Source organism: Scyliorhinus canicula, chromosome 11, assembly GCF_902713615.1.
Source record: "Scyliorhinus canicula chromosome 11, sScyCan1.1, whole genome shotgun sequence".
Classification (NCBI taxonomy): Eukaryota; Metazoa; Chordata; class Chondrichthyes; order Carcharhiniformes; family Scyliorhinidae; genus Scyliorhinus; species Scyliorhinus canicula.
The window spans coordinates 104,529,223-104,548,608 of NC_052156.1; the positions used below are offsets into that span (position 1 = coordinate 104,529,223).

Below are 19,386 nucleotides of genomic sequence, written 5' to 3' on the forward strand. Positions count from 1 at the left end.
ATCGTATTTATGATCCCTGTGGCTCAGAAGAGGCAAATTCACAACTTCTTAATCATGCATTCACGGCTCTTCTCAAGTTGTGGCAAACAAACCAATAAAACTGATATAGAAAAGTCCTTTACATCAGAGAATTTACTGAGATAAAGAAACATAAAACACACCAAACTGGTCCAGGACTAGTGTTATGGGCCAGGGTTTAGAGAACCCCAAAGTGTATCATGGAGTTCAACTGACCCACAACTTTTAATAGATTGTGGTTATGGGGAGCACACGGGCCTACCTTATAGGTGTACATAGAACTGTACAGCACAGTACAGGCCCTTCGGCCCACGATGTTGTGCCGAACTAGTCTGAAACTAAGATCAAATCAACCTACTCCCAATCGTTCCAGTGCACTCCATATGCCTATCCAATAACTACCCATGTAGTACAACAGAGTTAAAGTTGAGGTGTCTGAAGATTGAACTGGGGGGGGGGGGGGGGATGTTTATTCTACCATGTTCATGTCATTGATTATGTTAATATGTTTTTTTTAAAAATTATGTTTTTATTCTCCATTTTCACATTTTCCTTCAAGATTTACACCCCACCCACAGACAGTACACGGTAACAAACACAAAATCAATCCCCTTAACAATAACAACAATCCCATCCCATCCTCCCACCACCCCAAACAGCGGCCCACCTGTCAATATATGCATCCAATAAAACAAACCCTCCCACTGGGGCAGCACGGTAGCATTGTGGACAGCACAATCGCTTCACAGCTCCAGGGTCCTAGGTTCGATTCCCGGCATGGGTCACTGTCTGTGTGGAGTCTGCACATCCTCCCCGTGTGTGTGTGGGTTTCCTCCAGGTGCTCCGGATTCCTCCCACAGTCCAAAGATGTGCAAGTTAGGTGGATTTGCCATGATAAATTCCCCTTAGTGTCCAAAATTTCCCTTAGTGCTGGGTGGGGTTACTGAGTTATGGCGATAGGGTGGAGGTGTTGACCTTGGGTAGGGGGTAGGGTGCTCTTTACAAGAGCCGGTGCAGACTCGATGGGCCGAATGGCCTCCTCCTGCACTGTAAATTCTATGATAAGAGCAAAGAAAAACGCAGCAATGTAATCAGGAACTCAGGAGAAACATTAACCTTCAATTGTCTCTGTGAGTTGTGAGGTTTAATTTGCCACTGTAAGTTTGAAATCTTGTCAAATCACTTTACAGTCAGAAGGCAAGACATGCAAGGGAGGAATATGTAAAAATCTGTGCACAAATCTCTGCTTAGAACGTTGTGGCAGTTGAAAATTATTTGATACAATTAAGGAGGTCACACATCTGTCAATAAATCACTTCTGACAACAAAAATGTCAATATTGAAATGAGGCCTCTGCATTCATTTTAAAAATTAATTTACAGGATGTGGGCGTCGCTGGTTAGGCCGGCAATTATTGTCCATCCCTAGTTGCCCTACATAAGGTGGTGGTGAGTTGCCTTCTTGAACCGCTGCAGTCCTTGAGGTGTAGGTACACCCACTGTGCTGTTAGTGAGAGAGTTCCATGATGTTGCCCCAGCGACAGTGAAGGAACAGCAATATATTTCCAAGTCAGGGTGATGAGTGACTTGGAGGGGAACCTCCAAGTGTTGGGGTTCCCAGGTATCTGCTGCGCTTGTCCTCCTTGATGGTAGTGGTCGTGCGTTTGGAAGGTGCTAACTGAGGAACCTTGGTGAGATACTGCAGTGCATCTTATGGCAGCCACTGTTCCTCGGTGATGGGGGGGGTTTGAATGTTTTTGGAAGGAGGAACAATCAAGCGGGCTGCTTTGTCCTGGATGGTATCGAGCTTCTTGAGTGTTGTTGGAGCTCCACTCATCCAGGCAAGTGGCAAGCATTCCATTACGCTCCTGACTTGTGCCTTGTAAATGGTGCACAGGCTTCTTGAGCAGGGGTGGGCAAACTTATCCGTGCAAGGGCCACATTCAGAAATTCACAATTTTAAAGGGCCGCATAGTATATTAAGTAAAATAATTACTTCACCCGGTTATGATTCTGGGCGCCTCATACAGAAAATAGAACAGTACAGCACAGAACAGGCCCTTCGGCCCTCGACGTTGTGCTGAGCAATGATCACCCTACTCAAGTCAACGTATCCACCCTATACCAATAAGTAACCCAACATCCCCCCCCATTAACCTTAAAAAAAATTAAAAATTTAAAAAAAAAAATTATTCATCAGGAGGACCACCACTCAGTGCCACAAGAAGCTAAACAACGTACTGTGCTTTATCGTTCTATGTTCTAACCTCCACTGGGTGAGATTGCATCCGCCCCGTGGCGCCAATCTGGCCTACGACCCTCAGAGGCCGACTCGCTCCGGCCTTGACTACCCTGCGCCTGGCACCTCTGCACCACCCCAGCACAATACAGCAAGGTGCCCTAGCACACACTGGCATCGACCAGCACACCCCACCCATGCCCAACAGTGGTACACCCGCCTGTCCCCTGCCATGCCCCTCCCATCCACCTGCGATGCACGAAGCGTGCAGCTCACAATACCCGCTCTGTGGCCACGTAGAAAATGAGGAACGGGGCCTGGCGATAGCGGGGGTGGCAGATCAGTCACGGATGTCGGGGTTGGCCAGCACCGCAGAGGTGAGTATCCAACAGCCCCCATACAGATGGCCTGTAATATGCGAGTTGTACATGCCAAGAGGATGAAATCACCCTCTCCCTCCCTGACCACATGTCCATTTTCACACAGGATCTCCATCCGATGGTGCCAGCCGATCCACAGGGACCCCCCCTTGCCCCCTCCACCGCCCAAGAGAACACCTCTGTAGACCTCCGGGATGACACCATCGATGTGTCACTGCTATCCAGCACAGAAACACACACCTTGGCAGAAGAAAGTAGACAGGCTTCTGGGGCGCAATCTGATGACCATCACACAGTTGCAGATGCACATCAAGTGGATGTCAGGACGTCCGGGGAGACAGCAGTCGGAAGTCTGCTGGACCCCAAGACCCAGCTGAGTCCCAGTCAGATGCTGCACCTCAGTCAGATGATGAGATTCTGGACCAGGCTTTCCCGGAGCAGATGCATAGAATCAAGGAATGTGCAGTGCAGAAGGAGGTCATTCGGCCCTTCGGGTCTGCACCGGCCCTTGGAAAGAGCATCTGACTTCAGCCCACACCTCCACACTATCCCCACAATCCAGTAACCCCACCTAACCTTTTTGGACACGAAGGGCAATTCAGCATGGCCAATCCACCTAACCTGCACATCTTTGGACTGTGGGAGGAAACCGGAGCATCCGGAGGAAACCCACGCAGACATGGGGAGAACGTGCAGACTCTGCACAGAGTGTGATCCAAGGAATCAAACCTGGGACCCTGGAGCTGTGAAGCAACAGTGCTATGCTAATCACTATGATACCGTGCTGCCCATCGATGCAGTCGAGAGGGGGCGGCCGTGAGATTCAGAGAGGGATGTCAGTGACACTCCAGGTGGTCCATAGCTGATTGGAGGAGTCCCAAAGGCTTTGGTCGCAGCAATGTGTGGAACCAAGGCTAACATTGCTAGAGTGGCAACCGCAATGGAGAACCTAGAGTACGACATTAGCACCATTAATGGTAGTGTCCAAGGCGTTGCCGAGTGCTTTGACTGCATGGCCGAGTCACTGGGGGATGCGTCCTTGATGCAGGTGAACTTTGACGGGGCGCTGAGAAGCATGTCCCTGCCTCAGTTGCGCATTGCTAAGGCGCTCCAGAGCATTTTCCAGTTGCTGAGGACCATCTCCCAGATGCAGGTGTACACTGGCGAGGCATGGGGAGCATGACCCACTCACAAAGGGGCATAGCTGAAGGCATCAACACCATGCTGCAGACATTGGGGAGCCGACAGGGCTGGGACAGCCAGAAGCCGCAGGCGCTTCTGGAGCCTAATCCAGCTGCCCCTCCGCCCCGATGGGCACTGAATAGGAGGAGTGAGCACTGGAACCCAACCCAGTACCTTCCTGTAGGGTAATGATGCAGCCACCAGCTCTCTCCCCTCCCCTTGCAATGGCATGTCTCGGGGTCAGCGTGCGGAACAGGGTGGGACAGTGAGGTAAATGCCACCATCAAGTCGGACGGGGCCGTCAGGCGTTCCAGAGGATGCCCGCCAGGGGCATTGAAGGTCACGGGATGCAGAAAGCAGCAGGCTACCCCCACCTCTGATATGCATCCTGAGGAAACACCTAGACATAGTAATAGAGCACTGAGAGCTAAGCAGATTGAGGACCACTGGGAGCTAGGGACAGTTGGGGGTCACGATTGTAAAACATTTGAACACGCTACACCCAATACATGTGAATTATTCTGCACTGCGGGCTGGCCTGCGCCCCATCCCCAGTAGTCCACCCCACCGGCATACCACATGCAGGTAATGGGTGTGAGCGCGCACTCAGCAGATAGACAGGAATCAGACTATGGCATAGACTGAGGAGCACCAGAGCTCAGCTCACAGCGGGTTATCATCACCCTCCTGCCTTGTGTATAGAACCACTTACCCTAGAGTGATGCAAAACAGACCCTGGGAGGGTGTAACAGGGTGATCTAGGGGAGGGGGTGGTGTGAGGTGGACCACCTTTGAGGGAGGGGGGGCACAGGTGTGGGGGATGGAGAGAGGGGGAATGACGTACGAAGCCAAGTCCCCTGAGAAGTGGGCGAGGATGAGGGCCTTCCTGGTCCTCCGGGCATGCCGGACTTGCGCCGCCTATCCTCCAGCCAGTCCCTTGGGTCCTCCCCATGCTTGTCTACCAGCTCTTCCTGGTCTAGCTTCTCCTTGGAGGTGGGGGTGTGTTCCTCCTCCGCCACCTCCAGCACATCGCCCCACTGCTGTGCCAGGTTATGGTGGGCACAGCAGACCACCACAATGCCGGAGACCTTCCTTGGGTCAAGGCATCGGAACCGTATTTTCAGCAGTCGGATGCACCGCTCAATGACAGCCCACATGGCCACATGGACCGCGTTATCGGGTTTTGCATCGGTCTCCAGCATCCATACTGACGTCATTAACCAGGACCTAAGCGGGTACCTCTTGACTTCATGGTTGCATTTTTAGGCAGTTGGTTGGGATATGCGTACAGGTTCTCGCTTAGGACCTGGAATGAACCCGAGGCGTAAAAGTTTAGGGTTGTGGTGAATTTGTCCGCCACTGGGAGCGGGTATCCTTCTGCTCCACATGGTGCCAGGTCCGCAAGGACATGGCATAGGTGCCGTGTCATCGCCTTGTTGAGGCGGAGCTTCCTGCAGCACATACTGTCTGTCATCTGTTCGAAGTACAAGCAACGTCTGTACACTTTCAGCCGTCACCAGCCGCCCCCTTGGGGTCCCTCCCTGGCCTGATAGACGGCCAGATCCTCAGGGTGTGGGGCGGGCCCCTGCACATGCGCTACTGCCTCGAGCCTCAGTCAACAGTGTTGCTGCCACCTTTCCAGCGCCTGGCTTCTTGGCCTGCCAACGCCACCACGAGGGCAACTTCCCCAGGGTCCAAGATATCATCTATAATGCAATATCTGTAAGGGATTGGGGAGGGTGTGGGAATGACAATGAGCTATGGAGTCTACCCCAGTACCCATCTCCTCCCCTGACTGTCCCCCAATCTCACAACCCTTGCAATCCCTCAGGCTGCTGTCCAACACACCCTGCACATGCACCCGCAGCAGTGGCTCCTGGGCTCCAGACCCTGGACCCTGTACCTCAGACGCCCTCTGGATATGTGACCTAGACCGGGTGCTGGTTCCGTCCCTGGTCCCCACACACACCCTCCAGTCGCAGGAATGTCCCCAGATCTGAGGCCCAGCTCTTGGGTGTTCAAATGTTGGCTGACACCTCTTTGGTGTTGATGCCTCCCGAGTTCAGGACAATTAACCAGGCCTCCCTAGGTAATTACCCATGGAGATCCAAGTGGGTCTAGAAAGCAAGCCACCGTGGGTCACGTAGGTCGGCCAGTGGGTAAAAATGGGTCCCTGGAAAAAAGGTTTGAAAAACACCGCTCTAGTTGATCATTTCTAACATTCGCTACCAATTCAGCATTAACAGCTGATCGATTAGTCATTAATCCTGCTGTCTTGAGCAGCACGGTGGCCTAGTGGTTAGCATTGCTGCCTACGGCGCTGAGGACCCGGGTTCGAATCCCGGCTCTGGGTCACTGTCCGTGAGGAGTTTGCACATTCTCCCCGTGTCTGCGTGGGTTTCACCCCCACAATCCAAAAGATGTGCAGGGTAGGTGGATTGGCCACGCTAAATTGCCCCTTAATTGGAAAAAATAATTGGGTACTCTAAATTTAAAAAATTTTAAATCCTGCTGTCTTTGGGATCTGGGCTCCTCCCAGGGGAGTATTAAGATGATGTCTGCTATGGTTAGCAATAGATTAAATTATGCAATAATGGATACTTTGGAAATGATAGTACAAAAAACAAAACTCTGCACTAAAATCTGTGAGATTGAATTGTTAATAATTAGTTGGAAATGGATTATTGTTGTGAAACCATTCTGGGTCTGTTGTTACTTTGTGAAGCGCAAAATCTCAGGCCAATCTTACATGTTGACCCCAATGACAGCATGGCTCAAACCTTCGGAGGACCGGCAATCAACATCAGATTGTCTCTCCGCTCCTACTTTTGCTGAGCCATTCCAGAGCTTTGCATCTCTGGTGGCAGTTCTCCAGAACTGCTTCTCTATCGCATTAAAAGTCAAAGACTTTTTTTGGATAGTCCCAAGCAACAGGGGAATGGGAATACAAACTTCAGTCATGGACTCGGTGCATTGGTACTTCAGAGGGGTACCATAGGTACGAGGGTACACCAGGTCTCCATCCATCCGGGGAGCAGAGGATCTCAGCCTGTGTCTCTAGTATGATTAAAATTTATTCAATGATGAATTAACAGGTGATATATTGACCAGAATATTGATACTGAATATGCTGCCTTCATGTCTTAATGTAGTACAGATGGCTCATTTGTTTTAATTCATTACACACCAATTCAGCCTTGTTACATTACCTACTTCTACAGTATATTGTAACACTGCTTAAACAAACATTAGGGCAAGATTTTCTGGCTCTTCCTGCTGGTGGGATCTTCTGGTCTCATGGTGAGACAGGCAAACGATACAAAACACTAAACATCAGCGGGATTCCACTGGCAGCCAATGGCAAGCATTCACCGCGAGAAAACACACCACGTTGGGGGGGGGGGGGGTTATAACCCGCACGAGTCGTGAGGGGTAGGGATGATTAACTCACCCGTGGATCTTGCAGAATATGAACTCCCCCGATAAGGGGGCGAAGGACCCTTAACAATACCTGGCTTTGTATAAATAGAGTCTGCCAATAAGGCACCGACTAGAGAAGATCAGTAGGGAATTACTGGAGCTGTATATAACAGTAACTGTAATTATGGTTTACCTGCAGCTCCAATTAAAGCATTAGCTTTTATTGATTTCCTTTTTCCTTTATTCAAAATAGTAAAATCTGAAATATATTTTAAAGTGTTACCATTAGAAAGCTTACCTTCAAGTTAGCAATCTCGAAGTAGCTTTTTCCACCCTTTTTGTATCCATTAAACTGAGTCAAATTGTAGAAGTAGAGTGGGCTGTTCTCAGACTTCCTTTGTTGAGAGAAGATTGCAACTATAAAGGCTTGAGAGGAAGAGAGGTTGATGAGGGCACAGGACAGAACCCCGAGAGCTTGTTTCTTAGACGTGGGGTAGAGCAGGGTGGCCTGAGAGAAAGATTGAACAGTCTCTACACCATATTCTTTAATTTCCATGTGGATGATCTCCGGGACCGAGTTGTTGGCATTAAACAAAATATAAATATGTTTCTGCCACTGGAAACCGTGAATGTACTGGAGCTCCACAGCCTCATTGAGCTTAACAGCTGCATCACCTAACACTCCCTCGCTAAAAGCCAAAAACCTTTGATCTCCAACATTTCCAGTAGGATTCCTTAGGAGGATGGTGCCATCAGAATTCTCATTGTAACTGCTACCCACTTTGCAGGTGGGTGGGACAAACCTACTGGACTTGCCAGTAGATGTGGTTGCTGTCACCAGGTAATCCACTGGCTGGGCTTTTACCAGAAAAGCGATAGTTGAGGCTTCTGGGTGGAAAGCGGCAACATTCGGGTGCTGGTCGGTTTTCCATTGGTTGATATTGTGAAGTTCCCTAACGTTGCAGGCCCCCAGCCTCAACGTCCCACAAGTCAGGACTCGCATCCTAGTCTCATCCACCACCAGGATCTTGTTCATGTTGGCTGTTTCATGCCACTTGACGCAGCAGCCTTGCCGATCCACGCATGGCCCATCGAGAAGAGGTCCTGTCTGGTTGAGCACCTCCAGCTTCAAGCTCTGGTTCAGCTGGTGCAAGTAGTTCTCAGTGGCCACGAACACTCTGCCATCGGCACTCACCACAATATTATCAATGTGGGTCTGGAATTTGAACACATCCTCAGGGTAAACCTCAACGACCAAGGCAGCTAAAGTGTTAAAGAGTAGAACATAGAGAGAAACATCCTTCACTGGATCCATAGTCCAAGGCACCCGCGCACACACTCAGTGCTGTGTTCAGTCTGCAACACACGCCTCTCGAACTGGTTCAAGTGAGAACTTGCATTCTGTCCGCTCGATTACGCTCCCAATGCCTTCAATGTGGTGTGAAGTTGCCTTCAGCCCAGCTTACAGTGCCACTTGCTTCCTTTTCCGTTTTTGTGGCTTCCTGCTCGTATCTCCAGCACCCCTTCTGTAAACAGCAGTTGCATCAAATTACATGGATTCAGCGACAGAAAAACAGGTCATTCAGCCCAAATGATCAATGCCTCCAACTACTCCAATTACCCCTTCCCACTCATGTAATTTCTCTCTATTCCCTTCTCCCTGGATCAAGCCTCTGTTAAACACGTCAGTGCTATCAGTTTCAGCCACTCCATTTGGCACTGAGTTCCACATTCTCACTTCTCTGTGTAAAGAGGCAATGGAAACAGTAACTACAATTTTAAACCTCACGACTCGGTCCGATTGATGTGGGTGGGGAGTTAAATGGTGGCTGGACACAATTCAGTTCATTCTCCAGTACATTCCCCAGCCTTTGAAAGAGTTATTGAACGATTCCCACTTCCCTGCTCTTTTCCCTTAGCTTTGCAATCTCTCCTTTTAAAGTATCCTTCCAATTCCCCTTTGAAAGGAATTACTGAATGTACTTACACTTCTCTTTCAGACAGTGCACTAAAAATTACAACTCACTGCAGAAAAATAAAACTCATCTCGTCGCTGATTTCTTTGCCAATTTTAAATTGGTATCTCTGGTTACTGACCCTCCTGCCTGTGTAAAGTTTCCCCATATTTATTGCTTCACAACCCTCTCATCAGAAATGTATTAATTTTCAGAAGTGCAGGACATCAGTATAACATATCACTGAGCCATCTAAACTTCACTGAAGATAGTAGAGTCAGAAAACCACGATAATTGAATAGTATAATATTGTTTTCATGCATTTATTTATTCTTCATGCTTATGGCGTTTGAGAGAGTGCAGATCAGTGACTGATTCCCTGACTGAGATGTGTCCGCCATGACAGAGAACCTCTCCGTCATGGTATGACTGAGCAAAGTGGGCAGAAATCCTAAATTTCCCTCCAAACACGGCACTTCCCATTTACACAGGGTCAGGACTCTGGGCCAAAGTTGGACTTCCGGTGACCATGGTGCGAGTGATCACACACAGGGCAGCTCCTGCTTGAAGGCATAGAAAAGAGCTCTTTTTACTCGAAATTGGGTGCAGGGGCACGTCCACCAGGTAGGTATGATTGATCCCGCCGGACTGGGGGGGGGGGGGGGGAACGGACACCTAAGGGAGACGGACAGATTACTGGTAAGGAAGGGCTGGGTGGGACAGATGCACCATTCATGCTACGGGACAAGGGCTAGCCGTACTGATCAGCAAGAGGACGAGATTCATGGAGACTAGGACTGTTACAAACCCAGGGGGACAGAATGTCATGGTCAGTGGTGGCCTGGAAGGGACACCGGTTGCCCTGATAAATGTGTACGCGCCCAACTGGGACGACATAACCCATCCACAAAAAGAACACAGCGGGGGGGGGGGGGGGTGTGGAGGGGGGGGGGGGGGGGGGGGGGGGGGGTGGAGAGAGGAGACACGAAAAACTAGGCGGCTGGAATAAGTCCATGGAGACAGAAGTCCCGTCACCAGAATTCCTTTGATTTACAAACCCAACAGCTGAAAACTATATCCATTGAGTCTGCTGTCTACGCTGGGAGTGCACAGGATCTGGCACTCCCTGTTATATACACAGAAAGGGGTTCCCTGATTGGGCCACTAATTAGGGAACTCGTATTCTAATTGGCCAGTGTAAAAGGCCTGGCATAAGTCACTACACCCCCCCCCCCCTTCCAAAGTCCGAGGAGCCCCCATGGTCCTCGTGACTCACGGGTCTCCTGCTTCATTTTTGCGCTGGGTCCGGCTCCTCCACTTCGGCCTCCGACGTAGGGCGTTATAACGGCTAGGTGCCCGTCTTTTCCGATGTGAGCGCCTGATGGGCGGTTCGCCCATTTCCTCCGGCGGCAGTGGTACAGCTGCGGCATCATCCACGGTGTCCATATCCAAGTTCAATGTCCTCACCAGTGATGCCGGAGGGCGTTGAATAGTTTGTCGGGGAGGACTCTCAATGGTCCTTCGTATGCTGGTCTGAGTCAGCTCCAGAGGAGGAAATGAATCTGAGGTCCGCGCCTGGTCCAGGTGTTTCTTTATTACATGTTTTCCCATTCGTATCTCATACAACACAGGTCCTGTCCTGGGCTTGACTGTTCCTGCTACCCATGTGGGGCCATTCGCATAATTTCTGACCCATACATTTTCACCCATGTTGAACAGCCTTTCTCGGCGAGTGTTGTCGTGGCCCCTGCGTTGGGCCTCTTGGTGTCACTCTATTCTGGCAGCTAAATTCGGCCGGGTTCGGGGTCGTCTGCCCATGAGTAGCTCCGCCGGTGCTATTCCCGTTGTGGTGTGTGGGGTTGTTCTATAGTCAAATATCCAGTGCGACAGTTTGGTGTCCAATGATGCTGCTGATTGTTAACTCCGGTGCGGAGTTTTTCCAATGGTAGTTGTTGAATTTGCAGAGTTCATTTTGTGGACGTCCAGCCATTTGGAATGGGCGTCTACTATTATAAAAAAACATTGAACCCATAAACGAGCCTGCAAAATCGATGTGAAGTCATGACCATGGTCTACCTTGCCATTCCCATGGGTGCAACAGGGCTGCTGGTGGCACCTTCTGCCCTTGTTGGCATTCTTGGCACTGACCTACCAATGTTGCTATGTCTGTGTCCAAGCCCGGCCACCAGACATAGCTTCTGGCTAGCATCTTCATTTTTGCGACTCCTGGGTGCCCATGATGTAGTTCAGCCAGTATGGCTCGGTGGCCTTGACTTGGAACTATTAATTGAGCCCCCCCATAGCAGGATCCCATCTTCCACGGTGATCTGTTCTCTTCTGCTCCAGTAAGGGTGGAATTCCGCCTGGACCGCTCTTTCCACCTCTCCAGTTAGTACCATGTGTTTCAATTTTGATAAAACCGGGTCCATAAACAAATGTTTTGTGAGGCCACTGGGTGTCCAGGAAATGCAACGTCATCACCATTTCCTCTATTTTGGATACTAATGGCGGGGCGTCCGGTAATGTCAGCCTGCTTAGTGCATCGGCGTTTCCCACCCGGGTTCCTGGCCGATGCTCCAGTTGATACTGGTACGCTGCCAGTAGTAGGGCCCAGCGTTGGATCCGGGCCGAAGCTATTGGTGGCATCGCTTTGTCTTCTTTCAACAAACCCAGCAATGGCTTGTGGTCCGTAATTATATTGAATTTCCGCCCGTACAAGTACTGGTGAAATTTCTTCACCGTGAAGATCACAGCGAGTCCTTCCTTTTCAGTTTGGATGTACTTTCGTTCTGCTGCTGCCAGCGTCCTGGAAGCAAACGTTATAGGCCATTCCTGTCCGTGTTGCCCTCTGTATGCCAAAACTGCATCAACGCCATATGGAAACACATTGCACGTGAGCACCAACTCTTTCCTGGGGTTGTAGTGTGCCAAGGCGTTCTCCGAGGAAAGCTGTTCTTTTATCTTCTTGAGAGCCCTGTCATGGAGGGCGGACCACTCCCAGGCTTGCCCCTTTTTTAGTAATTGGTGTAGGGGGTCCAAGATGGAAGCTGTTCTGTATGAACTTTCCATAATATGTCACCACTCCTAAAAAGACCATAACTCCTGGATTGTGATGGGGGCCGGGGCACTTTTAATCACCCTCACCAGATCCTCCAAAGGGTGTAGCCCTGATTTGTCAACCTTGTTTCATGGCCATTTTCTGGTTCAAACTCTCTCTATCTTTTTCCCTGATCTATATCTCCCTTTCTCTTTGCTCTCTCTCTTTCTTTTTCCTCTCTCTCTTTCATATTCAAGCTGCTTTAATCCTTCCTCATGTTCCATTCGTTTACTTTGTAACTGAATTTTTGCAATTTCCAATGAGTCAAACTGTATCTCAGGCAACTTTAAATGCTTAGCCACCGCTATAATTACCTCATCTTTTCGCTTTTGTCAGGTAATGTTAACTGTAATGATTTTGCCAAATCTAACAGTCTGCTTTTTGTCTCTGTCCGTAAGGTACTGCGTGTGACCGTCTCCACCCCCAAAAACTTCAGAGCCTCTGAAAGCCATTGTCCACAACACACTCCCTACTTAAACTAGAATACCACACCTGAAAAGCAACCACAATATGCTCACCCCTCACTGTCCTTAAGTTAACTAAGCCAATCCAATAGATAGACTTTTATCTCAGACGAGCCCCCAATTTGTTATGGGCCAGGGTTTAGAGAACCCCAAAGTGTATAATGTTCACCTGACCCACAACTTTTAATAGATTGTGGTATGAGGAGCACACGGCCCACTCTACAGGTGTGGTACTGCAGAAATGGAAATGTATTTTTTAAAGCAAAACAATGTTTATTCCATCAACTCAAGTTAACCTTTTTAAAACATACAGTGAACATCTTAGCAACCATTAATTCAAATACAACCCCCAAAGTAATCCTTCAAGCTTACTTTTTAACATCCATAAGACTTTAAAACATAACCTTTAACAGAAGCACATCAGGTTAAACTCACTACTGGAAGCAGTGATTAGTTTTAAATCACCACAGGATCGATTTAGTTTTTAGATTACGAGAGACTAATACCCCTTCTGGCTGTGACTGCAGCTATCCAGCTCTGAAAACGAAACTAAAACACACCCTGCAGCAAACAGCCTAAAATGAAAGCAAAAAGCTGACAGACAGCCCAGCTCCACCCACTCTCTGACATCACTGCAGTAATAACCACCCATTTCTTAAAGTTACTCTCACATAACAATTTCCATATCGACTTTCTGCCTGAATGCGAAGGATACTGGTCAGGCCTTGTAGAATTTTGGGACTACCTCTGGATCTACATGCAATGTCGCCTTTGCTCCCTTTATTGTTCCGAGCCCTTCTCGGAAAGCCTCTGGGTATTTGCACAGCAGTTTGCCCAGCTGGAAAATGTTTACCCAATCCAGCTGGATCTCTTTTAGACAGTTTCGTCCCAATGAGCTTGGCCCCACACCTTTCACTACCATTAAAGGCAGCCTAACCAGTTGCTCTCCATAAGCCACAGTTACATGTGCTGCGCCCAACACTCTCAGTGGTTTCGCTGTGTATATCCTCAATTTTGCCAAGGTCCTGGTTAGGAATAAGGTTTGGAGTCCTGTGCAAATTTTATTGCATACTGTTTCCCCTATGACTGATACGGCTGCTCCCATGTCGACTCCCATCAGTGTGGGACGTCCATTCAACCTCATGGAAAATTTAATGGGTTTTGATTTCACCAGCGTGGGATTCAACAATATCGCGGCCAAGTGTTGACGCCGGCGTCAAAAAATTACTCCAGGCCCAGTAATTCTCTTCTTTGGGGGCTAGGATGGCGCCAAAAGCCAGCCCTGCACAGCGCGGGTCTGCATATGCACGCCACGGCCGGTGTGGGTCCACGCATGCGCCTCACGGCCGTCACCGTGCCGGCGCATGCGCATGGTTGTCGTCTCCGTGCCGGCCCTCACACAACATGGCGGAGCCCTAAAAGGGCCCGGCGCGGAGAAACATAGCCTCCCCCCCGGAATGAACGTGCCCACCGATCGGTAGCCTCCGATCGCGGCCCTGGCCACCGTGGAGGCCCCCCCCCTGGAGTCGGATCCCAGCCCTAGTCTCTCCCATCTGAAGCAGAGAATGGGTGCTCCACAAGAGCATAAGTAATAGGAGTAGGAGTAAGCCATTCATCCTTCAAGCTGGATCTGCCATTCAATAAGATCATGACTGGTCTGATTGTGACCTCAACTCCATTTTCCTACCTGTCCCCCGTAACCCTCCTTTGTAGATCAAATAAGTCTATCTAATGCAGCCTTGATTATATTTGTTGACTCAGCCTCCACTGCTCTCCATTTCAAACATTAATGAACAGCTGAGAAGCAATTCCTCATCATTTGTCTGAAATGGAAGACACCTTATTCTGAAAATGTGCCCCAGGTTTCAGATTATCCCATGTGGTGAAACATCCTCTATCCGGTCAAACTCCCTCAGAAACTTATGGTTCCAAAAAAAAAATCACCTCTCATTCTTTTAAAGTCTAATTAGTATAGGTCCAACCTGTTTTAACCTTTTCTCGAACGTCAGGGGCTGGATTCTCCGCCGTCGGGATGCTCCATTTTGCCAGCAGCCCGGGGGTTTCCGGACGGCGTGGGGCTGCCCCACAATGGGAAACCCCATTGACCAGCCGGCGTAATGGAGCATCCCGCCGGCTGGGTGAAACAGAAATGTGGCGCGGCGAGATGGAGAATCCAACTCCAGATTTTCGGTGCGGAAGTGGACTATATTAGCAGTCAGGGCAGGTGACTCCAGAAATTGTAAGTCATTATCCACCTGTCACAACCAAGAAGACCTCCATTCAAATAGCAGCAGCGATGAGAACAATAGCTGGCCATCAACATTCATGGAAGACCAATACAGCAACACCTCTTGTAAAGCAGGAAGTCCAAATGGCTGGGATGTTAAAGTGGTTGATTCCCAATTGGAAGGCCCCAAGCTCAAATTTTCTGACACTAAAAATTACCTCTCGCCAAACCAGAGTTCAGGTTTATCATTTCCTGAATTACAAAACGTAATTCACCACATCGTGCTAATGGAAGAGGGTTTGATATTAAAACAGGAGAAACTGAAGAATTATTGGCTAATTTCCCAAATGTACCTGCAATGGTGAGAAAGACACAATGCTTTCACATAGTGGATGAGAATGGAAATTGCTGATTGATTTGTGATGTGCATTTATGATATTGTTTTTGAAAGACATATTCAAGGAAACTAAAGTAGAACTTCCACGCCCTATATCCATATTAGGCAGAATTTTCCAAAGTTTTTTCAAGTGTTGCCTCCAGCGGGAAAGGAGGAGGGCAGCCTGCAAGCTGTCTTATCAAGTTTTCTACCTGTTTTTTAAACACTTTGGAAAAAGTGAAAAGATGGGACCCACAATTCCATGCTGGGAGGGAGGGCCGGCAACAACCTCGGTTCCTGACAGGTCGGGGCACCGTTTTAAAGGGCACCCCATACTAAAAAATAAAAATAAAAGAGGAGCCACTCCCACATATGCTAACCCCCCCCCCCCCCCTCACTATTGACACGGGGCCACACCCTGACTCTGAACAACCCCCATGGAAGGCCCTTTGGCAGTGCCAAACATGATTCCCCCCCACACGCCTCAATAATTCTGTTTGCCAATTCCCCATTTTTCAAAACCTGTTGTAAACAGGGAGCGGGGTGGGGAGAGGAATTCCTTACATGGGGGTAATGATACAGTGTGAGGCCCGCTAAGCATATGTTAATGGTTAATAATAGCGTTCCCATCATTGCATGGCAGGAACCCAATTACGTCACTGGCCAGGGTGCAGGGACAATTGAGGGAAAATCCCGCTGATTCTCCGCCCCCAGCCCCATTTCCCTCCATTGACTTTCACTGTTACTGTGAGCTACAACAGCTCATTTTCCTGGGCTGCAAATTGAGACAGATGATTTTTCAAAATAACTAATTTTCTTGGGCTGCAAATTGAGACAAACGATTTTGCCATTTTTCTGAACTTCCAAATGCAATTTGGTTCATCGCCATAATCTGCCCACTTGGTATCCTGCTTTATTTGTATTTGAATGAGGGTCAATGGCAATGCATCCCTGAAATACCTGGGCAGTATTCTCTGTCAGCCGACGCCGGAGTCAGGAAACTCGATCGGGTGGAAAATCGCACGTCAGTTGAAAATCGAGGCCGGGCCTGAGTTCCCGATGGAATGCCATGCTCTGGTGGCTCGAAAGCGGCATGAATGCATCCTATGCCTCAAGTACAGGAAACGGCACTGGCATATTATTAATGGGTGAGTCGTGGTATTCTCCAGGGCTCCCGTGATGCTCCACCTCCGCCAGGAGACATGACCGTGGCGAGGTTAATTTATGGTTTTATAAATCAGAAAACAGGGGTAGTGGCTGCTGACAGAAAGCTCAGATAGGTCATGTTCCCAAAAGGGCGGCCGTGGGATGCCGGTGGGGGGGGCAGGCATGGCATTGGGGTGATGCCCAGACCACCATTGCAGCGGCCTGCAAGGTAGCCACTTTGCTGCGCACCCCACTGACCGTGGCCGCATAGAGCAACACTGGCCGTATGGGTGCCCCACCCTACCGCCTCCATCTCCAGCCCCCCCCCCCCCAACAACCCACACCCCCTTCCTCCCACAACATCCCCCAAACCCTCCCTCCACCCCTAACCACCCTCAATGCCCCCCCTCTCCCCCAGCTCCCTCTGTGGTTCACAATGGGCCATAGGCCATGGGTTGGAAGGAACAGCAGGTCTGGTCCACGGGATGGAGGAAGATGACACCCTGCTCTGCGATGAGCTCTGGTGCTCTGCATCATTTGACAATGTCGGACTCCTGCCCACAGTAGTACTTCAACTGTCCTCCTGGGTGATCCCTGCAAAAGAACTGGCCATTCCATCACACAATCCCACCAAACACTTGAGGTGGCGGAGGTGGGGATGGAGGTGCGGCAGGGTACCTGGCAGTGACTGAACTGAGGGCCCTGGCTCGTACCCGCCTACAGCATCCGCATATCTTCCCCCTGCTCCCACTCCCCCCCCCCCCCCCCCCCCCACAGCCAGCCCAGCCCTCACACCCTTCTGACAGAGCACCAAGGCATGTTGAAATGTTTGTGAATAGGGGTTTCGTGTGAACAGGTGAACATATATAATATAGGTTTGTGCCCTAACCCGTAACGCTATCCTGTGCCCGCAGGTGCAGTGGGAAGAGTCCAGCCGCCTGCAGGGACAGGAGGCGGTGCCGACCACGCATGCCACCCAGGCCAACACCGCAGAAGGGGGTTGTCCACGGAAAAGTACTTGTGGCGAAGGTATCATCCATCGGTCAGGATGTCCAAGGCCTGGGGCACAGTATGAGGGTGGTGGCTGAGGCACAAGACGGGGCTGCCCTGTCATGGGCAGCTGTGTACCAGGACCACCTGAACATTACGGCAGCGCTCCATACCTTGGTCCAGTCGCAATGGGTTATGACTGTGGGCGCCAATGGCATTGTGCGGGTGCTAGCTGACCCGTGCGTGCGCTGGCTGACCCGAGCCAGTCACAGAGGGACCTGGCACAGTCGCTAAGTGATATGACACAGTCCCTATGCTTAATAACTCCGAGCATTGAAAACCTGGCACAGACAAAAGTGGACCTCCAGGACTTGCAGCGCCAGGTGGCAGAAGAGCCACTGGAGTTTGCTCCGGCCTACATTCCATCACAAGGAGTATCCCGGGGTTTGATGCCAGGGGCTCAGTATTTGCTACGCACCCCGGTCGCCCTGAAGTCGTGCAGCTTCTTGCGTCACTGCTGGCCAGTCCTGGCAGTGGCACCCACGGCCTCTGTCACCTGCATTCATGCTCACTGTATGGCTGAACTCCGGCATCGCGGGCTTTACGAATTTTGTTAAGCCCGCTTGCCAGAGTTTGCGACGGCTGACGCGTCACATGACGTCAGCCGCGCATTGGAGACTCCAACCCGCGCATGCGCGGATGATGTCATCGCGCATTTGCGCGAAACCCACGCATGCGCGGGCCGGGATGCCCCTCAGCCGCCCCGCGAATGGATACAGCGGGGCGGCGGAAGGACAAAGAGTGGGCGGGAATCGGACCCATGGTACTGCCGTGCCAATCGGTGCCATGGTTGCCAAGATCGGGACTTTACGGCCGTTTTTACGAACGGCCAGGCCAGGTGTGTTTGCCGTTCGTAAAAACGGCCGTAAAGGGCTTGGACTTCGGCCCATCGGCCAGCTGAGAATCGCTGCTCGCCGTAAAAAAACGGCGGCAGCGATTCGTGTCGGGAGTCGGGCGTGGGGGGAGAATAGCAGGAGGGCGTCAGACTAGCGTGGCCGTAAAAATTTACGACCCCCGCTATTCTCCGCACCGTCGTGAGTGCGGAGAATTTCACCCTTTGTTTTTAAGATGTATGGATGTTAAAAGGAAAGCTTAAAGGATTACTTAGTGTTGTAGTCTTTGGGGGTTGTATCTGAATTAATGGTTGCTAAGATGTTCACTGTATGTTTTAAAAATGTTAACTTGAGTTCATAGAATAAACATTGTTTTACTTAAAAAATACTTTTCCATTTTTGCTGTACCACACTGTAGAGTGGGCTGTGTGCTCCTCATACCACAATCTAGTAAAAGTTGTGGGTCAGGTGAACTCCATGATACACTTTGGGGTTCTCTAAACTCTGGCCCATAACAAGAGTATGAAATCAAAGGCACAGCTGTCCCTGGAAAGTCCTGTCATTTTTATTTTCAGGATGTAGGCATCACTGGCAGCATTGTTATTTATTGCCTGTTGCTATTTGTACTCAGGAGACGGTGGTGGAACAGTGACATCAGACGGATGGTTGAAGGAAAGGGGTAAAGGGATTTGCAGATGGCCAACATGAGGAAGGTAAACACCAACACAGACTGGTTGGACTCAGTAGACTGTTCCAATGCTGTAACCTCTGTGCAATTCTACACTTTACTCAGCCTTTTATATGGATAGAAAAAAGTATTCTGAAAGCAGCCATGCAACTTTAAGCCTTATGCCTCCTGTTTACTGCAGTGCTTCTCAAGAAAGTTAGAATAGTGGTTATCTTAGTGGGCTGATAATCCAGGAGCTCAATATCTCAGTTGGAGGTGTTTAAAAATTAGTTTAGTAAATAATTCTTGAATTCCAGCATCGACATGAAGCTG

The 19,386-nt window shown here is 49.8% G+C and overlaps 1 protein-coding gene across 3 annotated transcripts in view; it reads right to left on the reverse strand.

The window, feature by feature from the left end:
• Positions 1 to 19,386, reverse strand: part of plxnc1 (plexin C1) — a 215,072-nt gene that overhangs the window by 189,575 nt on the left and 6,111 nt on the right. For all 3 annotated transcript variants that reach the window (XM_038810956.1, XM_038810957.1, XM_038810955.1), the window contains exon 2: positions 7,537 to 8,764. In XM_038810956.1, coding sequence (XP_038666884.1) covers positions 7,537 to 8,553 — 1,017 coding nt within the window. In that variant the 5' untranslated portion in view covers positions 8,554 to 8,764. The remainder of the gene's footprint in view (positions 1 to 7,536; positions 8,765 to 19,386) is intronic.